Source organism: Cavia porcellus, unplaced genomic scaffold (assembly GCF_034190915.1).
Source record: "Cavia porcellus strain 051 isolate PalLab524CR breed Dunkin Hartley unplaced genomic scaffold, mCavPor4.1 scaffold_1, whole genome shotgun sequence".
Classification (NCBI taxonomy): domain Eukaryota; kingdom Metazoa; phylum Chordata; class Mammalia; order Rodentia; family Caviidae; genus Cavia; species Cavia porcellus.
In genome coordinates, this window is record NW_026947484.1 from 165,237,850 (window position 1) to 165,254,909 (window position 17,060).

Below are 17,060 nucleotides of genomic sequence, written 5' to 3' on the forward strand. Positions count from 1 at the left end.
TCTGACTGTCTCTCTCAGGAAAGGCCTTGCATTACTGTATGGGCTCCCCGGGGGCAGTGTGCTTGCTTCAATCTATCACCCTGAGTCACAGTCCTTACAGCTCTTAGGAAATCGACATGTGCCTGCCCGTGACTCAGAAGCCCCGAGGGCATGGGCAGGACCTCCACCCCCATCTGGGCAGCTCTGCCACACAGGGAGAAGGCACACACAGGGTGCCCTGAGGTCCTGGGGGATAGGAATGTTCGCCATTTATTACATACAGGTACCGTTTTGGAGTTCAGGAAACCTGCGTAGACAGACAGACTCCTGTCCCCTGGTTTTGCGGTCCAATGCCCTCCCTCCTCACCCCCACTGCCAGCACCTGGGAGCAGCCCGTCTCCCTAGGCAGCTGTCAGTCATGGTCAGCGGGCAGCAGCCTGCGCCCTAGGATCTCACCTTGGCCACCCACTTTCCGAGGCAGCATGAGTCCTTCCTCCACTATGGGCAGTGAGTCCTCCCAACCTGCGGCTCTGTCCCATGGGCCCACCTGATGCCATCGGCACAGAACCACTGCAGCCGGGCTGTGACACGTGGTGGCTACTCTGCCCTATGGTGGCCACTCTGCCCCTGCCCCTCGTCTGTCTTGGCCACCAGGCTCACCCTAGCCTTACGTCTCCTCTGATGCACCGCTACCTGACACCGGAGACCTGGGCTCCTTCCTCTGATGGACAGACAGATGGCCTAAAGCACAGTGCTGCGTCCTCACTGTCCCGGTCCTCTAGGAGGCGCTGTGGCCTCCTGTTAGATGGATCGACAGCACCTTGCACTCTCTCTCCCTGCTGCTGCGCTTCTGAGAGTTCATTGAAATTACTGGAATGGTCTTATGATTAGGGGAAAGAGAACACGATTCCAATGCTGCTCTGAAGCCTCCACGCAGCAGCCTGAGAGTGGCAGGCACAGCGTGTGGTAGTCACGTGGCACCTCCCTCCCTGCAGACCACGAGGCAGTGAGAAGGAAGCCACCGGCCACCGAGCATGAGCACCGTCCACCCTCCAATAGCCCCACCAAGCACGATGGAAGAGTCGCCTCCTAGGACTTCGAGTGGCTTCCCTTGTCACCCCCTACCCAGAGGAAAGGAAGAAACTTAAGCGACCCCACCGACTGCCAGAGGTGGTTACTCTCCCATTGATGCTGCTGCAATCAGAGCAATGCTGCTTCTCCCTAGGGAGAGGGCTCTGCTAGAGTGAAGCAGGCTGGGACTCATCTGTCACCTCTCAAGAGGCTCGGGGCCCAGTCCTTTCACACTCATCCGTAGACCCCGGAGGCCGCTGCCTCAGTCCAAGCAGAGTACACTGTCCTGGCAGGGGACACAGAGCTGGCCATGGTCCCCACTGATCCTAACCCTAACTCTAACCCTAACCCTAACCCATTGATCACCCTAAGCCTCTCCAGACCGCCTGCCCTGGAGAGTGCAGGACCTGGGACCCAGTGACACAGATGTGGAAGCCACCACACCAAGCGTTCTGCAGACACCTGTGTGCATTCTGAGATCAGAGAGACACCCAGGTTTGCCTGAACCAAAGTTGAGAGCAGGGTGTCATCTGCACAGGGTGGAGGCTGAGCTGCCTCAAGCTCTCCCACAGCCAAACCCGAACCCTAGGAACCCCAGAAGGCAGTCACACTCACCAGGAGGTGGCTGGAAACCTAGCTGCAGACCTCCAGCATCGCCCAGGAGAGGTGAAGCAGGGCTCAGGGAGATATCCAGAGGGGCAGGCAATGAGGGCAGATGCACCTCCTCAACAGGCAAGGGCGCGGGATGAGGCACTGCCCCAACACTGAATCCTGCAGCTTTGTTCCTGAGTTGTGAGGGGAGGATTGAGGTATAAGACCCACAATCAAAATACTAAACAACCTCGTTTTCGAAAAAATCTGCTCTGGCTCTAACACCTGCTTAAACCACTGACAGGACAGGAATTCAAACCCCATGCAGCAAGGTCACTGAGCAGTAGACTCTAGCTTATCTCAGACAAAATCGTAGCCACCAGTCCCTGTAGCTCTGACCACCATGGCATCTGATGTCGCCTGGTCTGTTAAAACACAAAGCTGCCAGGAGCCTCGAGAGGAAAAATCCGGGCAATGTGGCCACCTCAACTTCCCTGTGGCCAGGCCTCCCCGAAGTGCCACCAGGATGCTGGTGCTGAGGCTGCGACAGCCCCGCTCCAGGCACACAGCGTCAGATGGGACAGGGAGCGTGTGCTGTGTGGAAGGGAGCGGCCACGCAGGCGGCCACAGGACCAGGTAGATAGTCTGTCGCTGGTGTGGGAGCGTGCATGGGGTGTCTGCGTGCTAACCCCAGACAGCAGGAAGTCTGCAGGTGACACTGGGAGGAGAGGGTTCCAGCTCAGTCACAGCCAGCTGAGAAAACCACGCAAACAGCGACAGCCGGATCCGAGCTTCTGGGAGAATAAAACACGGACACTATTTTTCAAGCTGAGCAGTAGTTAATTAAAATCCAAATCGGTTAATGGCTAAAGTTCAAAACAGTATCTCAAGGAAGTGGGTGAAATGGGAAATACAGAAAGCAGCTAAGTTCCGAAGGGAGACAAGATGATGGTTTTGTTCTGCAGGGAAGAGGGCAGAAGGAGGGGCCAAGTGAGGCTGACACACACACAGAGGCACACACCTCAGGATTCCGCGGGGTCCGCAGCAGCTGTGGGTCATAGCGTGAATTAAAACCTTCACCGCAAGCAGTGTCAGAAAGCGGAGTTCAAAGATTAAAGGTAGCTGCGTGTGGTGGTGCACGCCTATAATCCCAGCACTGGAGAGGCTGAGGCAGGAGGATTGATGCAGGTTTGAGACCCCCCTGAGCTACGAGGTGAGCCCAAGGCCAACCTGAACTGCATAGTGAGATCCAGTCTCAAAAAGACAAAAAAAAGCCAAAGATTAAACATGAGCAAGACAAAGGAGATACCCCCCCCCACAATGATGGAGACAATTGTGAGCCCCACCCTGGGCCCCACCCAACTACATAGTTTTACAAGTGTCTTCCTTTCTCTGACTCAGTTTCCTCCAAAGCAAAATGGAAAAGTTGGATGCACACATTAGGATTCCCATCCCCTAACTCCAAAATGCCGTCACTAATCCGACGCTGTACCTTGAGGCATATCTGTCCTTAGTTTCTATAGCCACAGAAGCACTGTAAGAAAGAAGCGGGGAAAGACAGACAACACCAAGCACTCCACCAACCATGAAAGAAATGCGCAGTGTTTGTGAACATGGTGAGTTTAGCTGGTGACATATTCCAAGAACTCAGTCACCAACTGCACACAGCCTCCTTCCTGCGCAGCCAGTCACCAGAACACAGAACAAAACAAAGCACACGACACCACGCACCCCACACGCAATAAGATGCATTGCAAAACATCTTTTCTCCCCTTGCTGTGCTGAGACAACAAGAACAACAAGGGGTGCTCATGGGTGGATTAGAGATCACTGGGACGCTCTGATTTCTGATGGCACCAACAATCCAAGCGTCCACGCTCAGGAGAGAAATAAATGTGACTCCACAGTGAATGCAAGGCAGACACGCAGGGCACACTAGGCCAGCCAGACCGGAGCTGCTGCCCACGTGCTGCTGGGCACAGGAGAGAGCTTTCCACACTGTGCGTGAGATAGGTGCCGCTGAGCCACTCACTGGGCACAGGGAGATGCAGCCGGGTGAGTGGCGGAGACCAGAGTCCTCCAGGAAGGGAGCGAGGTCGGGGAGGTGGGTCCTGCATCTCCCCAGGTGGTTCAGAAATCTACCTTCAGAGGCAGGAGGACCAAAATGCTCAGCCTGACTGGGGGAATCTTGCCCTGGGCCACTCCCTCCTGGCCACTCCTCCCTGTCTGCGCAGCCCGTGCTCTCCTGAGCGGTTGGTGACTTGCTGTGATAACCTACGCATTCACCTCCCTCCTGGGCCAGGACGAGGAACAGGGAACAAGCCGAACCAGAGAACGCCTTCCATCTGGAAGCCTTGCTGCCTGGCTAAGACACTGGAGCCCACCAAGTGGACAATGAGAGAGACCTCACTGGAGACCGTGACACACTCACATCACCAAGCCCGATCTTTGAAAGTGGGTAAGGTGCAGACGTCATGGTGTGTGCAGCAATCACAATGTGAATTTATAAATAAGAAATACCTCAACATATTTCAGGAAAAAAATTTACATTACCTGGAAGTTGTTATGATGCAGAGTAATTACAGATATACAGATATGTGAGGATGAGGCGGGTGGGGGCAGGGAGCACACACAGGGCCATGCGGCAGCACCTTGCAGGGTGCCAGGACCCAAAGAGCTCTCCATGAAGGAAGGAGGAAAACAAAGCGGCCGCCACACACTGGGGCTGGTGGATGTGAATGGGAAACTGTCGCTTGCACTCTGAGCAACCTCCGAATTTTAGGTTCTGAAGAAAGTTCTGTTTTGGGCCTGACTTTTTAACGTTAGCGCTCTTTGTATCCACACAGCTCAAATGATGCCAACACCTGGGAGTCTGCATCCTGGATTCCATGCCCCTGTCAGCTGGGAGGAACAGGAAGTTGCTGGGCTGCAGAGGCAGTGAGCGCTACCAGCCGGCAGCAGTATGTGTTCCCCAAATCCCACACCTCCTGCCATCCTGGTGCTCAGGAGGCTGAGGCAGGAAGATCATCACAAGTTTGGGGCCAGCCTGGTCTACACAGTGAATTCGAGGCCAGCATGAACTACACAGCAAGACTCTGTTTCAAAAACAAAAAGAAAAAAAAATCTTGGCTCTCTTGACAAAAACTGAAGTCCTACACACCCCTCCTGCATGTTAGAGCTCCACCTTCTGATGTGACTACAACTGGCAGAAGAGACATGAGCACATGTTTGGGCACAGGCACTTGATGTCCCGTGCCTGCACAGGCCAGCAAATTAACTACCGACATCTAAAAAGCTGAAACAAAACAGAGAGTTACAAAGTGCTCTCACTTACTCTGCCCACACCACGGAAAACCACCAGCAGAGTCACCCACCAGGCACCTGGCTACCCAGTTTTCCACAAATCTCCTCTGCGGCCTCCTTTAAACTGTTCCCACACTCACTGGATAAAGCAGGCAGATTAAGTAAACCCCATGCATCAACAATGAAACACTGTGCAGCCAGGAAGAGTATAAGGTAGCTCCATAAATACAAAGTGAAAGAAGAAAATTCGTAACTGAGAGAAGAGCTGGTGCTTAAAACGCGTCTGACAGTGAGGGCTGGGATCTAGCTCAGCAGCATAAGCGCCTGCCTGGCAAGCGCAAGGTCATGAGTTCGATCTCCAGTACCAAAAAAAGTGTTTACATGTCCCATTTATGTGTCAAAACATTGAAACGCTGTACATCATGGCAATAACAGCAGGGCTATTAATTATATAACCACGTACTCAGGACGTATTTTTGGAAGAACACAAAAGAAAGACTGGTTTTTACCTAAAGGGTAACAGGGATTATGCTCAAAAGTAAATATATTTGTTATCAGATGCTTTTATGTATCTTTGAATTTTCATGCTATATGCAAATATCACTTCTGATAAAAACCTTTATAATCCAGGCATGGTAGTACATGCCTGTAATCCCAGCACTACAGAGGCTGAGGCAGGAGGATTGCCGTGAGTTTGAGGCTGGCCTGGGCTACGTGAGTTCAAGGCCAGCCTGAACTACATACTGAGATTCTGCCTCAAAATAAAAAACAGAAACAAAACATTTTAGTCGAGGGTGAGGGGAGACATTGCTCAGAAAGCCATTCTGTTCCAATATAAGAAAAAAGCCTCCAGGCACAGTGGCACTCGCCTATGATCTCAGCACTTAGGAGGCTGAGGCAGGACCATTGCTGAGAGTTCAAGGCCACCCTGAACTACAAAGTGAGCTCAAGGCCAGCCTAAATTGCAGTGAGATCCTGTCTCGAAAGACAAAAAAGAAAGAAAAGAAAAGAAAGAAGGCGAATTTTAAGATATATGAGATTTATATAATCTCCTCCTAAAAGTTTAAAAAAAGACTGACCTGCCCATCAAACTCAAAGCCCTGAGTATGTTCTCCAGCACACACACACACACACATACACACACACCCCAAAACCCCAAGAGCCAAGAGCCAAAACTGTGCAGCAAGTGTTTCTCACAAATTATAGCCACACAGTACCACACCCCAATCCTCAGGAACACCACATAGTTCACATGTATTCTATTTTGATGTTACAACCCATTGGTTTTATTTTAGAAATAAAACTTCATTTTCATACAAAGGAACATTCCCACTATTCTCTTTTTAATTTGCCATGCTTTGCCTTTGGACCTGGAAACCCTGAAGGTGCTCCCAGCAGTATCTGCATACAAATCACCGCTCAGCGGCGGTGCTCCCGAGCTGTTTCTACTGTTCTCACTGTCTGAGCCATACCCAAAGTCTTTGAAACCATTGCTTTAGCAAATGTGGAGTCAGGAGAGAAGGGAAATGAGGAATAGGTGTGGGAGAGAGGTGAGTTATTGCTTAATAAATTTTACCTTCTAAATCACTGAAATTCCGAAGTACCAGGGGTGGCACTATCATGGCTACTGTTCAAAAATTGGCCAATGTCACACATTTCCCGTGAATTATAACCCTGAGGGGTTATTCACAGTTCAACATACATAAATATCTACTTGCCATGCTTAATTTATAAGGTTAACTGAAGGTAAAATCCATATAGTTTAAACTTTTTCAAGCTTTTTTGGTAGAAATTAAAAATCACACTCAGGTTCCCTCATGACTGTTTCATTACTGAACGTCAGTCCACAACAAATTACCTGCACAAACTTAGGGTTCTTCCACTCGCTGTTATTTTCTTCTAAAGCAATAAACGCTAGCCTTTACACAGTGCATATGAGCACACTGTATTAATAACATTTAATAAATGCTGGACTTTTATCTAAGCGCTAAGACGAGAATACTACCAAGCACCTTAGTTTTTAAAATGGGAAATTTTTCAAAGCTACAGAATCGGGAAGATCTGCTGTAATAAATTTACCGAGGGCAGCTGGTAATAAACTGCACATGGAAACGCCCCTGGCCAATAAAGACGCAGTGCGGCCTTACGGCTGCAGGATTGAGGCCTGGGGTCTCGCAGCGGCTGCAGCTCCACCTCTAATTTTATTTGCGTGAATTTGAACTGAGACTTAACTTCGCTGTGCCTCAGTTTCCTCACTTCTTAAATGAAGATGAGTCAAGTGCAACCTGGTAAGAAAGTGCGCCAGGACACTGGTGAGTGGGCTAGGGCGCCCGCACACAGCCAGGATCGGCCAGGGCCAGGATCGGCTGCAGGTAACGCTCACCATCAGTTATACCCTCCCCCTTCTCAGTGAGGTTCCAAGTCACAGCGAAAGCAGTGAATTTCCCACCATGTCTACGACATTTGAGACTGACCGGTATTGCTTCTTCCTCCATTCAAATCAGGGCCAACAAAAGCTACTTTCACCTGACCCTAGGCCTACAGAGAAATTAGAGTCTCAATCTACAGCTTCTCTCTCTTCTGCTGGTCATTTTCCTTTACCCCAATCTAATTTCAGATGCCTTTTGAATTTCTCCACATTGACTATGTGACTGACTTCTAGAACTCTGTAGCAGCCAAACTCCTTCACTTCCGGCAGCAAATCCAGCTCTGCTCTCTGCTCAGTTACAGGATGTCCCCAGCCCTTAGCACCCCAGGCCTGACAAGGCAGCCACACCATGTATCCTGGGCCGGCTCAAGCCCCTGCATCTGCTCACTCTCATTTTCCCACAGTTCAGCCCACTATGGAAAACGCAAACTTCTGCAGTGACCCATAACTGGGTAACGCACGCAAGGCTCGTCAGGCGCTGCACCCCTGGGGGACGTGACTCCACAGGAGGCTCAGATGCCACCGAACAAGGGTTCCACCTGTGCATCTTCCTGCTCCAAGTGGGCTGTGAAAGGGGAGACCAGAGGAACACTCTGCAGGACGGCCCATCTGTGGGGATGGCATCAGAAATGTTTGCATTTAATTTCTAAATGGGACGATGGGTAAAATCACATTTCCACAGTAAGTGAACGCCTCCTACTTCCCTACCCACACAGCCCACACCATCACCATCGCTGACACAAGACGAGGCAGACGTGCAGAATCCTGCCAGCTCTCCACAAAGTTACTCTTTCCACCTTTCCTGAGGCTTTACGTCCTGAGGTCCTTCTCTGCTATAACACTATAATATTCAAAATGTGACGCTGCAGGTGATGTCACTGGGAGCACAAACACTGCGTGGCACACACTTACTGCAGAAGAAGGTGAGCCAGAGCCTGGTGTGTGGCTCACACTGGCACAAACCTGTAAAGCCACGAGTCAGGAGGCTGAGGCAGGAGGGCTGCAAGTTCAAGTCCAGCTGACAGTACACAGGAGATTCATTCATGGCCAAGGCCAGCTCGGACTACACAGCAAAGCCGTACCTCAAAAAGCTTTATGTTTTATGTGTGTGTGTGTGTGTGTGTGTGTGTGTGTGTGCACACAAGATAGTGGAAAAGCAGCTGAATATCTAAGACTGTATCTTGACGGTGTTAAAACTCAAGTAGTAAAAAGCTTGACAAACTCCCATTGAATGTGTTCATTTAATTTTAGTTAATTTTAGGCAGCTGAAGTGCCCAAATTCTGCAAATATTTATTAGTTACTATTGCCAGGTACTAATGCTACACAATGGGAGGAACAAAGGCTCTGCCATCCCTTCAGAGGCCTTACCACTCACCGTCCCAGCTCCCGGAGTCTGACAGTATTGGTATTTCTTGATAAAAATGTTTCCCAAAACACTCTTTTGGAATCAACAACTTGTAATTCAGTAATAGTCCAAAGACAAGTTACTATAAAAGAGAGGCTGTTTGGCACAGGCATATGCCAGCAAAAGTGAAATACATGCCATTTATTTTATTTTAGTAATTTTGAGTCGCACTGCCGAAACATAGAATTCAATGTTCTTACATAACGATCAAAATGATTTTCTTTTCATCTGTTCCCAATTGCCTTATTATATTTTTAAAAATTGATGTTTATGCTGCTTGGCATTTTATGTGCTTTGATAAAGTACATTCTGCTTTATTAAGCCATGGTGAGCCCAGGCAGCACTAAAATCCTGAAATGTGCATGTGAAGGGGAGATTTCGGGCCAACAGTTTTATTCCCCCAAATCACCAGCGGCCTAAAAACGTGACAGTGACTGGTGAACCAGGGTGGCGTGTGCTGTGCCCCTGTGTGGCCCCTAATGGGTCAGGAGTTTTGCCCGAGTTACAACCGCAACTGTACAGGTGCCGGATCTTAGGATCCATGTAAACACAATTTCACCAAGAACAGTTCTATTTGCTTAAATTCATTGACATTAACAAGTGAGCAAAGCCACAAAAACCTCACACAAAGGGAAGGAAGGGGCGCAGATATTGGGGGTGACTGTTAATGTGCATGGGGTTGCTTCTGGGGGTGCTGAGCATATCCTAGACTTGGTGCTATGCCAAATGTGCTGGCGCACGCCTGTAATTCCTGCACTTGAGAGGCTGAGGTATGAGGATTATGGCAAGTTTGAGGCCAGTCTGGGCTACATAGTGAGACCCTGTCTCTATAAAACAAAACAAAGAAGCCAAGGAGATGGTTGCACAACTCACAAATACACTAAAATCCCCTTATGCAGGCGAAATGTATCTCAGGAAAGCTAGGGGCCCCCACTTTAAAACACCCATAGAGCTCTCTTCTCTAAAGTCTCACAGATTGCTCCCCAGACAACATAAAACTGTCACTTTCTGTACTGTCTGGTTCTTATGTCATCCAACACTGTGGTCACTAAGAGCTACCAGTTTTATTTTATTTAAGGTTTCAGTTGTACTTTATTTCTTCAATATACCATATTCTAATGGACATACAGCGCTCTTACTTGGCATCAGTTGTGATTTGCTTTTGAAACAGTTTAGCTGTGTTACACCAGCTGGCATGAGTACTGATCTCTCCTCCCCTCTGGTAACTCTCCAACAGGGGAAAGGCTCCACTGTGCCCTGATTCGTGTTGCTGATGTGTCCACAGGACGGTACAGAGTGTGCCTCTACCAACCAACACCCGCCGCCACATCTGCCAGGAGATCGGGTGTGCATCCCGGTGGCTCTGCCTCGCTGCCATCTGAGGAATGCTTGGGGCTGGAAGGAGACTTACTGCGCTGCTGGCCGAGGGAAACATCGTGCAGCTTGAGATGAAACTGCAGCTACTACAGCTGCTGGCTTAGTGCAAATTACTTCAGAGCTACTACTATTATTGTAGTTTTGTTTTGTTTTTTGCTTTTTTGTAGGTACTGGGAATCAAACTCAGGACCTTACACTTGCCAGGCAGTCACCGTGCCGCTGAGCTACATCCCCAGCACCCAGAGCTACTAATTTTAAAGCTAACAACAGAAGAAATATAATATCCCTTCTTTGGGATTCACTTTTGCGTAAGTCAATGGGTGCCTTAAACAAGTACTTCTTGGGGCTGGGGATTTAGCTCAGCGACATAAGCACTCCCATGCAAGTGTGCGGTCGTGAGTTCTATCTCTGGTACCAATAAAAACGAAAGACAAAAAATAAAATAAAAAACCAATTACTTCTTCATATAGCTTTAACATAAGCCAATCCCTCCAACAAAACAAAAACAAACAGAAAACCCTCACATGGGTTCTTCTACCTGGTAATCCAGAATGCTGAATCCTAAGCCTTTATGATCTTTCACCAGCTCGACAATCTTGACTTCCGGAGACCACAGGGCTAGTTCTCCGTCATCGTCCTCTTCGGTATTGGCATCAACACTCTGCTCGACCTGGAACACCAAGGAGAAAAGCCTCAGAACCGTCCCCCCGTTCTCAAAAGAATGAAAGCACGCAGAGTCTCAGAGCTTCTTCGCAAACCAGGGCATTCTCTTTGGCATGCAGTTTTTCTTTATGGTCTTGTTAAAAGCACCATGCACTGAGGCCTAAACAGTCGTGACAAGGTTTCTATGAAACTCCAAACATTTAAAAATGCTAATTGTTCACACAGGCTTTTTAAAAATGCAAAGTACATGTTTCATTAAAAGTATTAGCACTGACCTCTTATACTTCAATGAGGTCTTTCATCCCATTAGAAGCATAAAAGGAAAGATATGCAATTTAAGTAGAATTAGAAACATCATACAAAGTAGAAGTGCATAAGATATTTAAAAACAATATCTGGACTCACAATCACAATGATGGAAATTACCATTACACAGACAGGCAGAACAGGACACAGAGAAACTACGTCTTTAGACTCCAAAGAGTTTTCCAAAATCTTTACTGGAAAAATGAAGTGAAAAAACTCCAATTCCTCGGGCACTATGTAACCCCCAAAAGGGGTAAAAATCACTGAGTCAAAGTCATAAAATAGGGTCCTGGAGGAAACAGCTACCCAACTGTGCAGTGCACCTTTCTGGGCTTTTCTCCTGAGTTTGAGCCCCGAGATCCCCCAGTCCTAGGGTCCCTGACCTCGGTCCTGCCCCCTGCATGACCAAGAGCCGGGAGACAGCCACAGGGCTGGGGCCATGGGCACAGGACAACAGCACCTCCACACCCTTCCGCTTTCACATGGTTCGCGGTGCGGCATTTTCATCTGACCTGTCTTCCCCGGATGCTCTGACCTACACGAAACTCAAGAGCACCTTTCTTCTTTTCTCCCCTCAGCTGCTCACCATGCTGGCTCTGGCCTTGGGAAAAGTGGGTGGGCCCACTGTAGAGCAGGCCAGACTTCCCTGCCACGCTGCCCTTAAAGCTCCCAGAATCGTCTGTTCAGGACTTCAGTCAATTATCAACTTTTCAGTGTTTCTCTTAAAAAGATAGTTTTTAAAAGCAGACTTCTTTAAACTGTGTAACCTCAGTTCACGAAATGCAAACGCTGTCTCCTGGAGTCACAATCATGAGCAGCCTCTATCAGAAAAGTCCCTGGGTGAATTTCGGAGGGGCTCTCCCTGTACTGCGGGAGCACAAGGCACCCAGACTGCACAAAAACACTTCCAAGCAAGGCTGGCCTGGATGTCAAGCTGGTGTGGCTGGACACAGGAGATCAACACCCACTCTCCTGTGAACTAAATCTAAGTACGAGATGGGTTTCTAGGCTCTTGAATTATAAGACCTGAATGAAATAAGCTGGGGATTTAGCTCAGTGGCATAAGCGCCTGCCTTGCAAGCAGGCAGTCGTGAGTTCAATCCCCGGTACCGATTGAAAAAAGAAAGAAAGAAAGAAAGAAAGAAATAAGCCGAATGTTCTAGATCAATAACCTCTGGGTTTTCAGCCAGATGTGAGCAAGAGATGTACTGAAAGAGCAAACAATCTTCCAACAAGGAGAAAGTTCCAAAGGCTGATGCCACGAGCCGGTGCTTTCCTGGCAGCTCAGTGCCCTCGCTGATGAATGAGGGGTAGGCGGGCTGAGCCCTGAACCTGCCCGAGCTCGAGACACAAGACACTCTCAGGCTAAATAAAAAGACTGAAGGAGAAGAGAGCCAGGGTTTTAAGAAACCACAAGTAATTACAATAATAATAATAATGAGGAGAAGCAGCAGCAGCAGCAATTTACAGAAATGTCAAGGAACTCCCCGGGGTGTGTAAGATACTACGCTCCGACCTGAAATACATCACTCTGGTGGAATTGGGTTGCCAGCTCTCGTGTTTACAGCAGACGGCCTCAGTCCGAGGCACTGCCAGTGATCCTGGAGGGGCAAGGCCTCTGCATGCGGAGGCCCAGGAGTCGGCCCCAAGGAACTTGAGGAGTGAGAACCACGCAGGCACAGCAGGGAAGCAGGGAGACACTGCTGACCCTCACAGAGCACTGCGCTCCACACACAACCACTACGGTACCACGGAAATCCAGGTCCCTGCCCACGGATTCACGGTTGCAGGTGGCAGAAGTGGGGTGAAGGTCAGCGAAGCTGAAACCCTCCTGGGCAGGTAAAGGAGACTCCAGCATCCAACCGGGGTGGGCAGACTTGAAAGTCAAGGTTGTGGGGAGGAGGATAGCGGCGTAAAACACGACGAAGTGTCCACAAAACTCTGGTTCCTGTGCTTGTAGACGAAGAGTCCGAGAGCAGACTGCGCCCCCTCCACCCTGCAGTCACGCCTCGCAGGATGCCGTCTCCAGCTTCTCCAGGACCATACAGACCCCCTGGGGAACTGGTCACAGGTCCTCAGGCTGAGAAAGGGAAACGCTCAGGCCTCCTGCTCCCACTAACACGTTAACCATACCAAGGTGAGCGCACCATACTAGCCACCAAAGCAGGCGATGCAAGCAGTTCCTCAACTGCTCTCTAGATTCAAAGCGCAGCACATCCATGTCCAGCATTTCGAGGAAAGACAGCTGCAGGGCACTGAGTGGAAAGTACTTGGGGGACACATCACTGTGTCCTTCAGATGAAATGGCCCAGGGGCTCCCTCTCCCTGCCACACCACCCCTCCCTACGTCCCCGGGTCACGTCCAGCCAGCTGGTACCTGCATCTCAGGAGCAGAGGTGTCAGCGGTCCTGGGCTCATCATCTACAGAGGCCTCATCATCAAACAGCCGCCGGCAGCAGACCAGAGTGAAGGGGGGTGGCACCTCCTTCAGGAAGGAGACTGCTTCCCGCCGGGACTTCCCAAAAAGCTGTACGCCGTTCACCTGGGGAGAAGGTCAGCACTGAGGAGACCAGGGAGACGGGCAAACTTGTGCCATCTCCAAAACAAACACAGGATACAGTCTTGTTCTCCTCTGAACGCGGGTCTGTTTAACTGCATTATCATAGTAGTTACTCAAAATGTTCCAAACCCTCAAAATTAAGGCTGAATCATCACTGAATTCAGGTGGAGAAAGAATAAAGTGCGTGGAGAAAGGAGCTGAGAGCACCTGACCTCCCTAACATCTCAAGCATCTTGTGGTTTCTCCCCTGGCTTTCCCAGGACTGTTTCTGACCCGCTCCACCAACATCTGCAGAGTGGCGCTGCCTGCCTGGTACGCACGCTGCCCGCCAGCTAAGCACGGTGCACGCCAGGTACGCACACTGCACGCCTGGTACACACACTGCATGCCTGGTATGCACACTGCACGCCTGGTACACACACTGCATGCCTGGTACTCACACTGCATGCCTGGTATAAATACTGCACACCTGGTATGCACACTGCATGCCTGGTACTCACACACATGCCTCACACACATACACACATGCATGCACACCCTGCTGACTCTTCTTAGCCTTTGCACTGCCCTTGAGCTTGGCTACAGATGCCAGCTCTGGGCTCAGGGCTGTGGAAAACCGTGTCTTCTGTGCCAGTGCCCACACTGAGGGTCCCATGGCATCCCATGCAGGAGCCACCACTGAGAAGGAACACACCTAACACATAGGCTCCACTCCTGTGAGCTGTGCTGACGCGGCCATTGTGTGTCCACAGCAAGTGTGCTACCCTCAAGTTACTGTGCACAAGAGCTTGTGTTTCACAAAGATTCTTTGGTAATGATTCACCTTTTCCACCAAAACTCATCCATTTGCAGATCTGTGTGGCACAAGATACAGGCAAGACACCCCCCCCCCACTTGTTGCGTGTGTGCCCTTAGCTCCGGGCCCCCGGAGGCTGATCTGTCCACTCCCCTGCTCAGGGCACAGATCCTTCCCCTGAGCTGTCCCACCTGGGGGCAGAACAGCAGCCTTAGCTGCTTCCTTCCCCCCCCAGCTGGACAGCACTGATGCCCCGCTGCCCACAGAGCTGGCTGTCTGGGAAGTAGTGTCCTGGATCTCACACAGTGGAACTGAGTTTGCAGTTGCCGTAAGTGGGAATTGGGGCCCTGCTGTCTCTGAGGCACCGAAGCCTGTCACAGGCCGCACTCAGTCATTGGGTCACACACAGCCTGGGCTCCTCATTATTCACAAAGAAACCAGCACTGGCTGAGTCCTTGAGCCGCCTGGGCATGTGATGATCACACTTCAGTCCCAGCGGGACTGTGTGGGGACCCATGCCAGGAAGTCCATAGCACACGAAGGCCCTCCTTGGAGGACCTGCAGAGTGACCACACACAAAACAGTCAGGGAGGCCTGGCCCAGCAACACCTGGGCCACCGCCACAGACAGCAGAGCCCCTGCAGCCCCAAAGTGAACCACACGGTGCCGCGCACATGCAACAGATGGCGGGCACTAAAAAGGGTTTTTGTCTTTAGCTATTTACTCAGCTCCTTTCTTGTTCCTGTGCAGCAGAGCTGGTCGTCCTCCTCCTGCCTCTCCTCCTGGGTGCAGTGGGGAACCCCGTTGAGGCTGGGGTCACCTACACTTGCTCTACTCCCACCCAGCCAGGGATCCTGTAACACCAGCCAGTGAACAAGCTGCACGCCGCTCAGCTTTACGCTAGAAAGCTAGAACCGTGAGCCTCACGTTATCTGCTTTCCCGTCCGAGACATCAGTGAACTACTTGGTTCTACTCGTGCCTCCACAATGGGGTTTGAGGAGACAGAAACTTCCCCCGCACACTACTTAGTATGGACACACTGCTGTTAATCCCTCTGAAACCCTCTGCCCACACATGCCCCCTGCTGACCTTGCCACTTTCACAGCTCCCTGCAATCCCTTTCCTGTGTGTCTCTACAAGGTGCAATCAAAGCACGGTGAGTGTGGCAGCTCGGGCGAACATGGTGTTGCCCACTATTCGCCACATCCGACGCTCTCAGACCTCTGGCTCGTCCGGAAGTCGAGGTCACCATGAAAAGTAGACATTTTGAATGAATTCAAGATATCGAGGCAGCCAGGGCAGTATAACTAATGGGGCTCCAGGAGTAGAATGTTTTGGGAAAAATAGTAAGATGGGAATTAGGGAACATGGGCTGACAGTTTCATCTATCACTAATTCAGTGCATAGATTTGCAGAAATCGAAGTCCTATTTTCTCATCCTAGAAGCAGAAGTTTCAGTGCTCTTTTATTTTTTTCCTGGCTCCCAATGAAATTTTCCAGTGTCACAGTCTCCTGAGAAAGCCCTGTTTTGTCTTCTACCTAGCTGTCCCCTCAGAGCCTTAGGCACTCATAGATGGCCTTATGGAGGTGGCTGGATCGTGGGGTGTGATACCAGGATAAGGATGGACAGTACTGAATTAGTCCAGTGATTGGTTTATCACATGTCTGGGTGTGGATAATAGGAAGGCCCAACCTGGATGTAGGAAGTTCCACCCAGAAAGCAGGTACCCTAGATGGGATAAGAGGGAAAGGGAGGCTACTGCTGCTTGCAGCCTGCTGCCTCCTGCCTGCCCTGCCAGGAATTGTTCCTCTACGCGATGGCCCTGCACTGTGCTGCTCTGCATTGGCACCAGCTACTATGGACTGGAACTTCTATGAACTGTGAGCTAAACGAAACACTTTGCTTCCTTTAACTTTGGGTACTGGCTATTTTTGTCTCAGCAAGAAGAAAAGTAAGACAAGTCCTTGACAGCAGATGAGCCCTGGCAGTGCTCTGATGGAGTCTACCCCAGTGAAAGCCCACTTCCAGGGGACAATCTGAAGAGTAACATCCACTAGACAGAAGCCTGGAGTCACTCAGCTCAAGCCTTGTTAGAAATAATCCGCAGAACCATAGTCAGCGTGACCACATTGTGTAAACAAGGGTCAGGGATTACATCCTTTGTAAAGAAAAACAGAAATGAAGCTATCAGGCTTCTTAGTCTATCCTTACAATAAGCACTCACTAGAACACGTCAGGAACCTCAGCAGATCAGGACAGGGCCTGACAGTGTGGCACCCTCTTCCCTTGCCACATGTAAGCTGTTAGTGTTTCTAATCCAAGTGGCTGACACTCTGCTGGCGTCGGTGACACTTATAACTCAGTGGACACGTGTTCCGCCTGGCATCTGTCTTCCTCCATATATCTTACCTCGAGAAGCTCATCTTCTGGCTGCAGGAGGTTCAGGGTATCCACGGGCCCTCCAGGAACAATGGAAGAGATGTAGTGGTGACCATCAAAGGAGTCCACTTCCATGCCCAGCCTCAGTGTGTGGATCGGCAGCAGCTGCAGCAACACACAAAGCCACGGCATCAACGTG

General features: G+C 50.2%; 1 protein-coding gene across 8 annotated transcripts in view; it reads right to left on the minus strand.

Moving 5' to 3' along the window:
* The window catches only part of Patj (PATJ crumbs cell polarity complex component), a 198,154-nt gene that overhangs the window by 145,484 nt on the left and 35,610 nt on the right, over nt 1–17,060 (minus strand). For all 8 annotated transcript variants that reach the window (XM_063259666.1, XM_063259667.1, XM_063259664.1 and 5 more), the window contains 3 exons: nt 16,892–17,026; nt 13,502–13,666; nt 10,694–10,825 (listed from right to left, as the gene is read on the minus strand). In XM_063259666.1, coding sequence (XP_063115736.1) covers nt 10,694–10,825; nt 13,502–13,666; nt 16,892–17,026 — 432 coding nt within the window. The remainder of the gene's footprint in view (nt 1–10,693; nt 10,826–13,501; nt 13,667–16,891; nt 17,027–17,060) is intronic.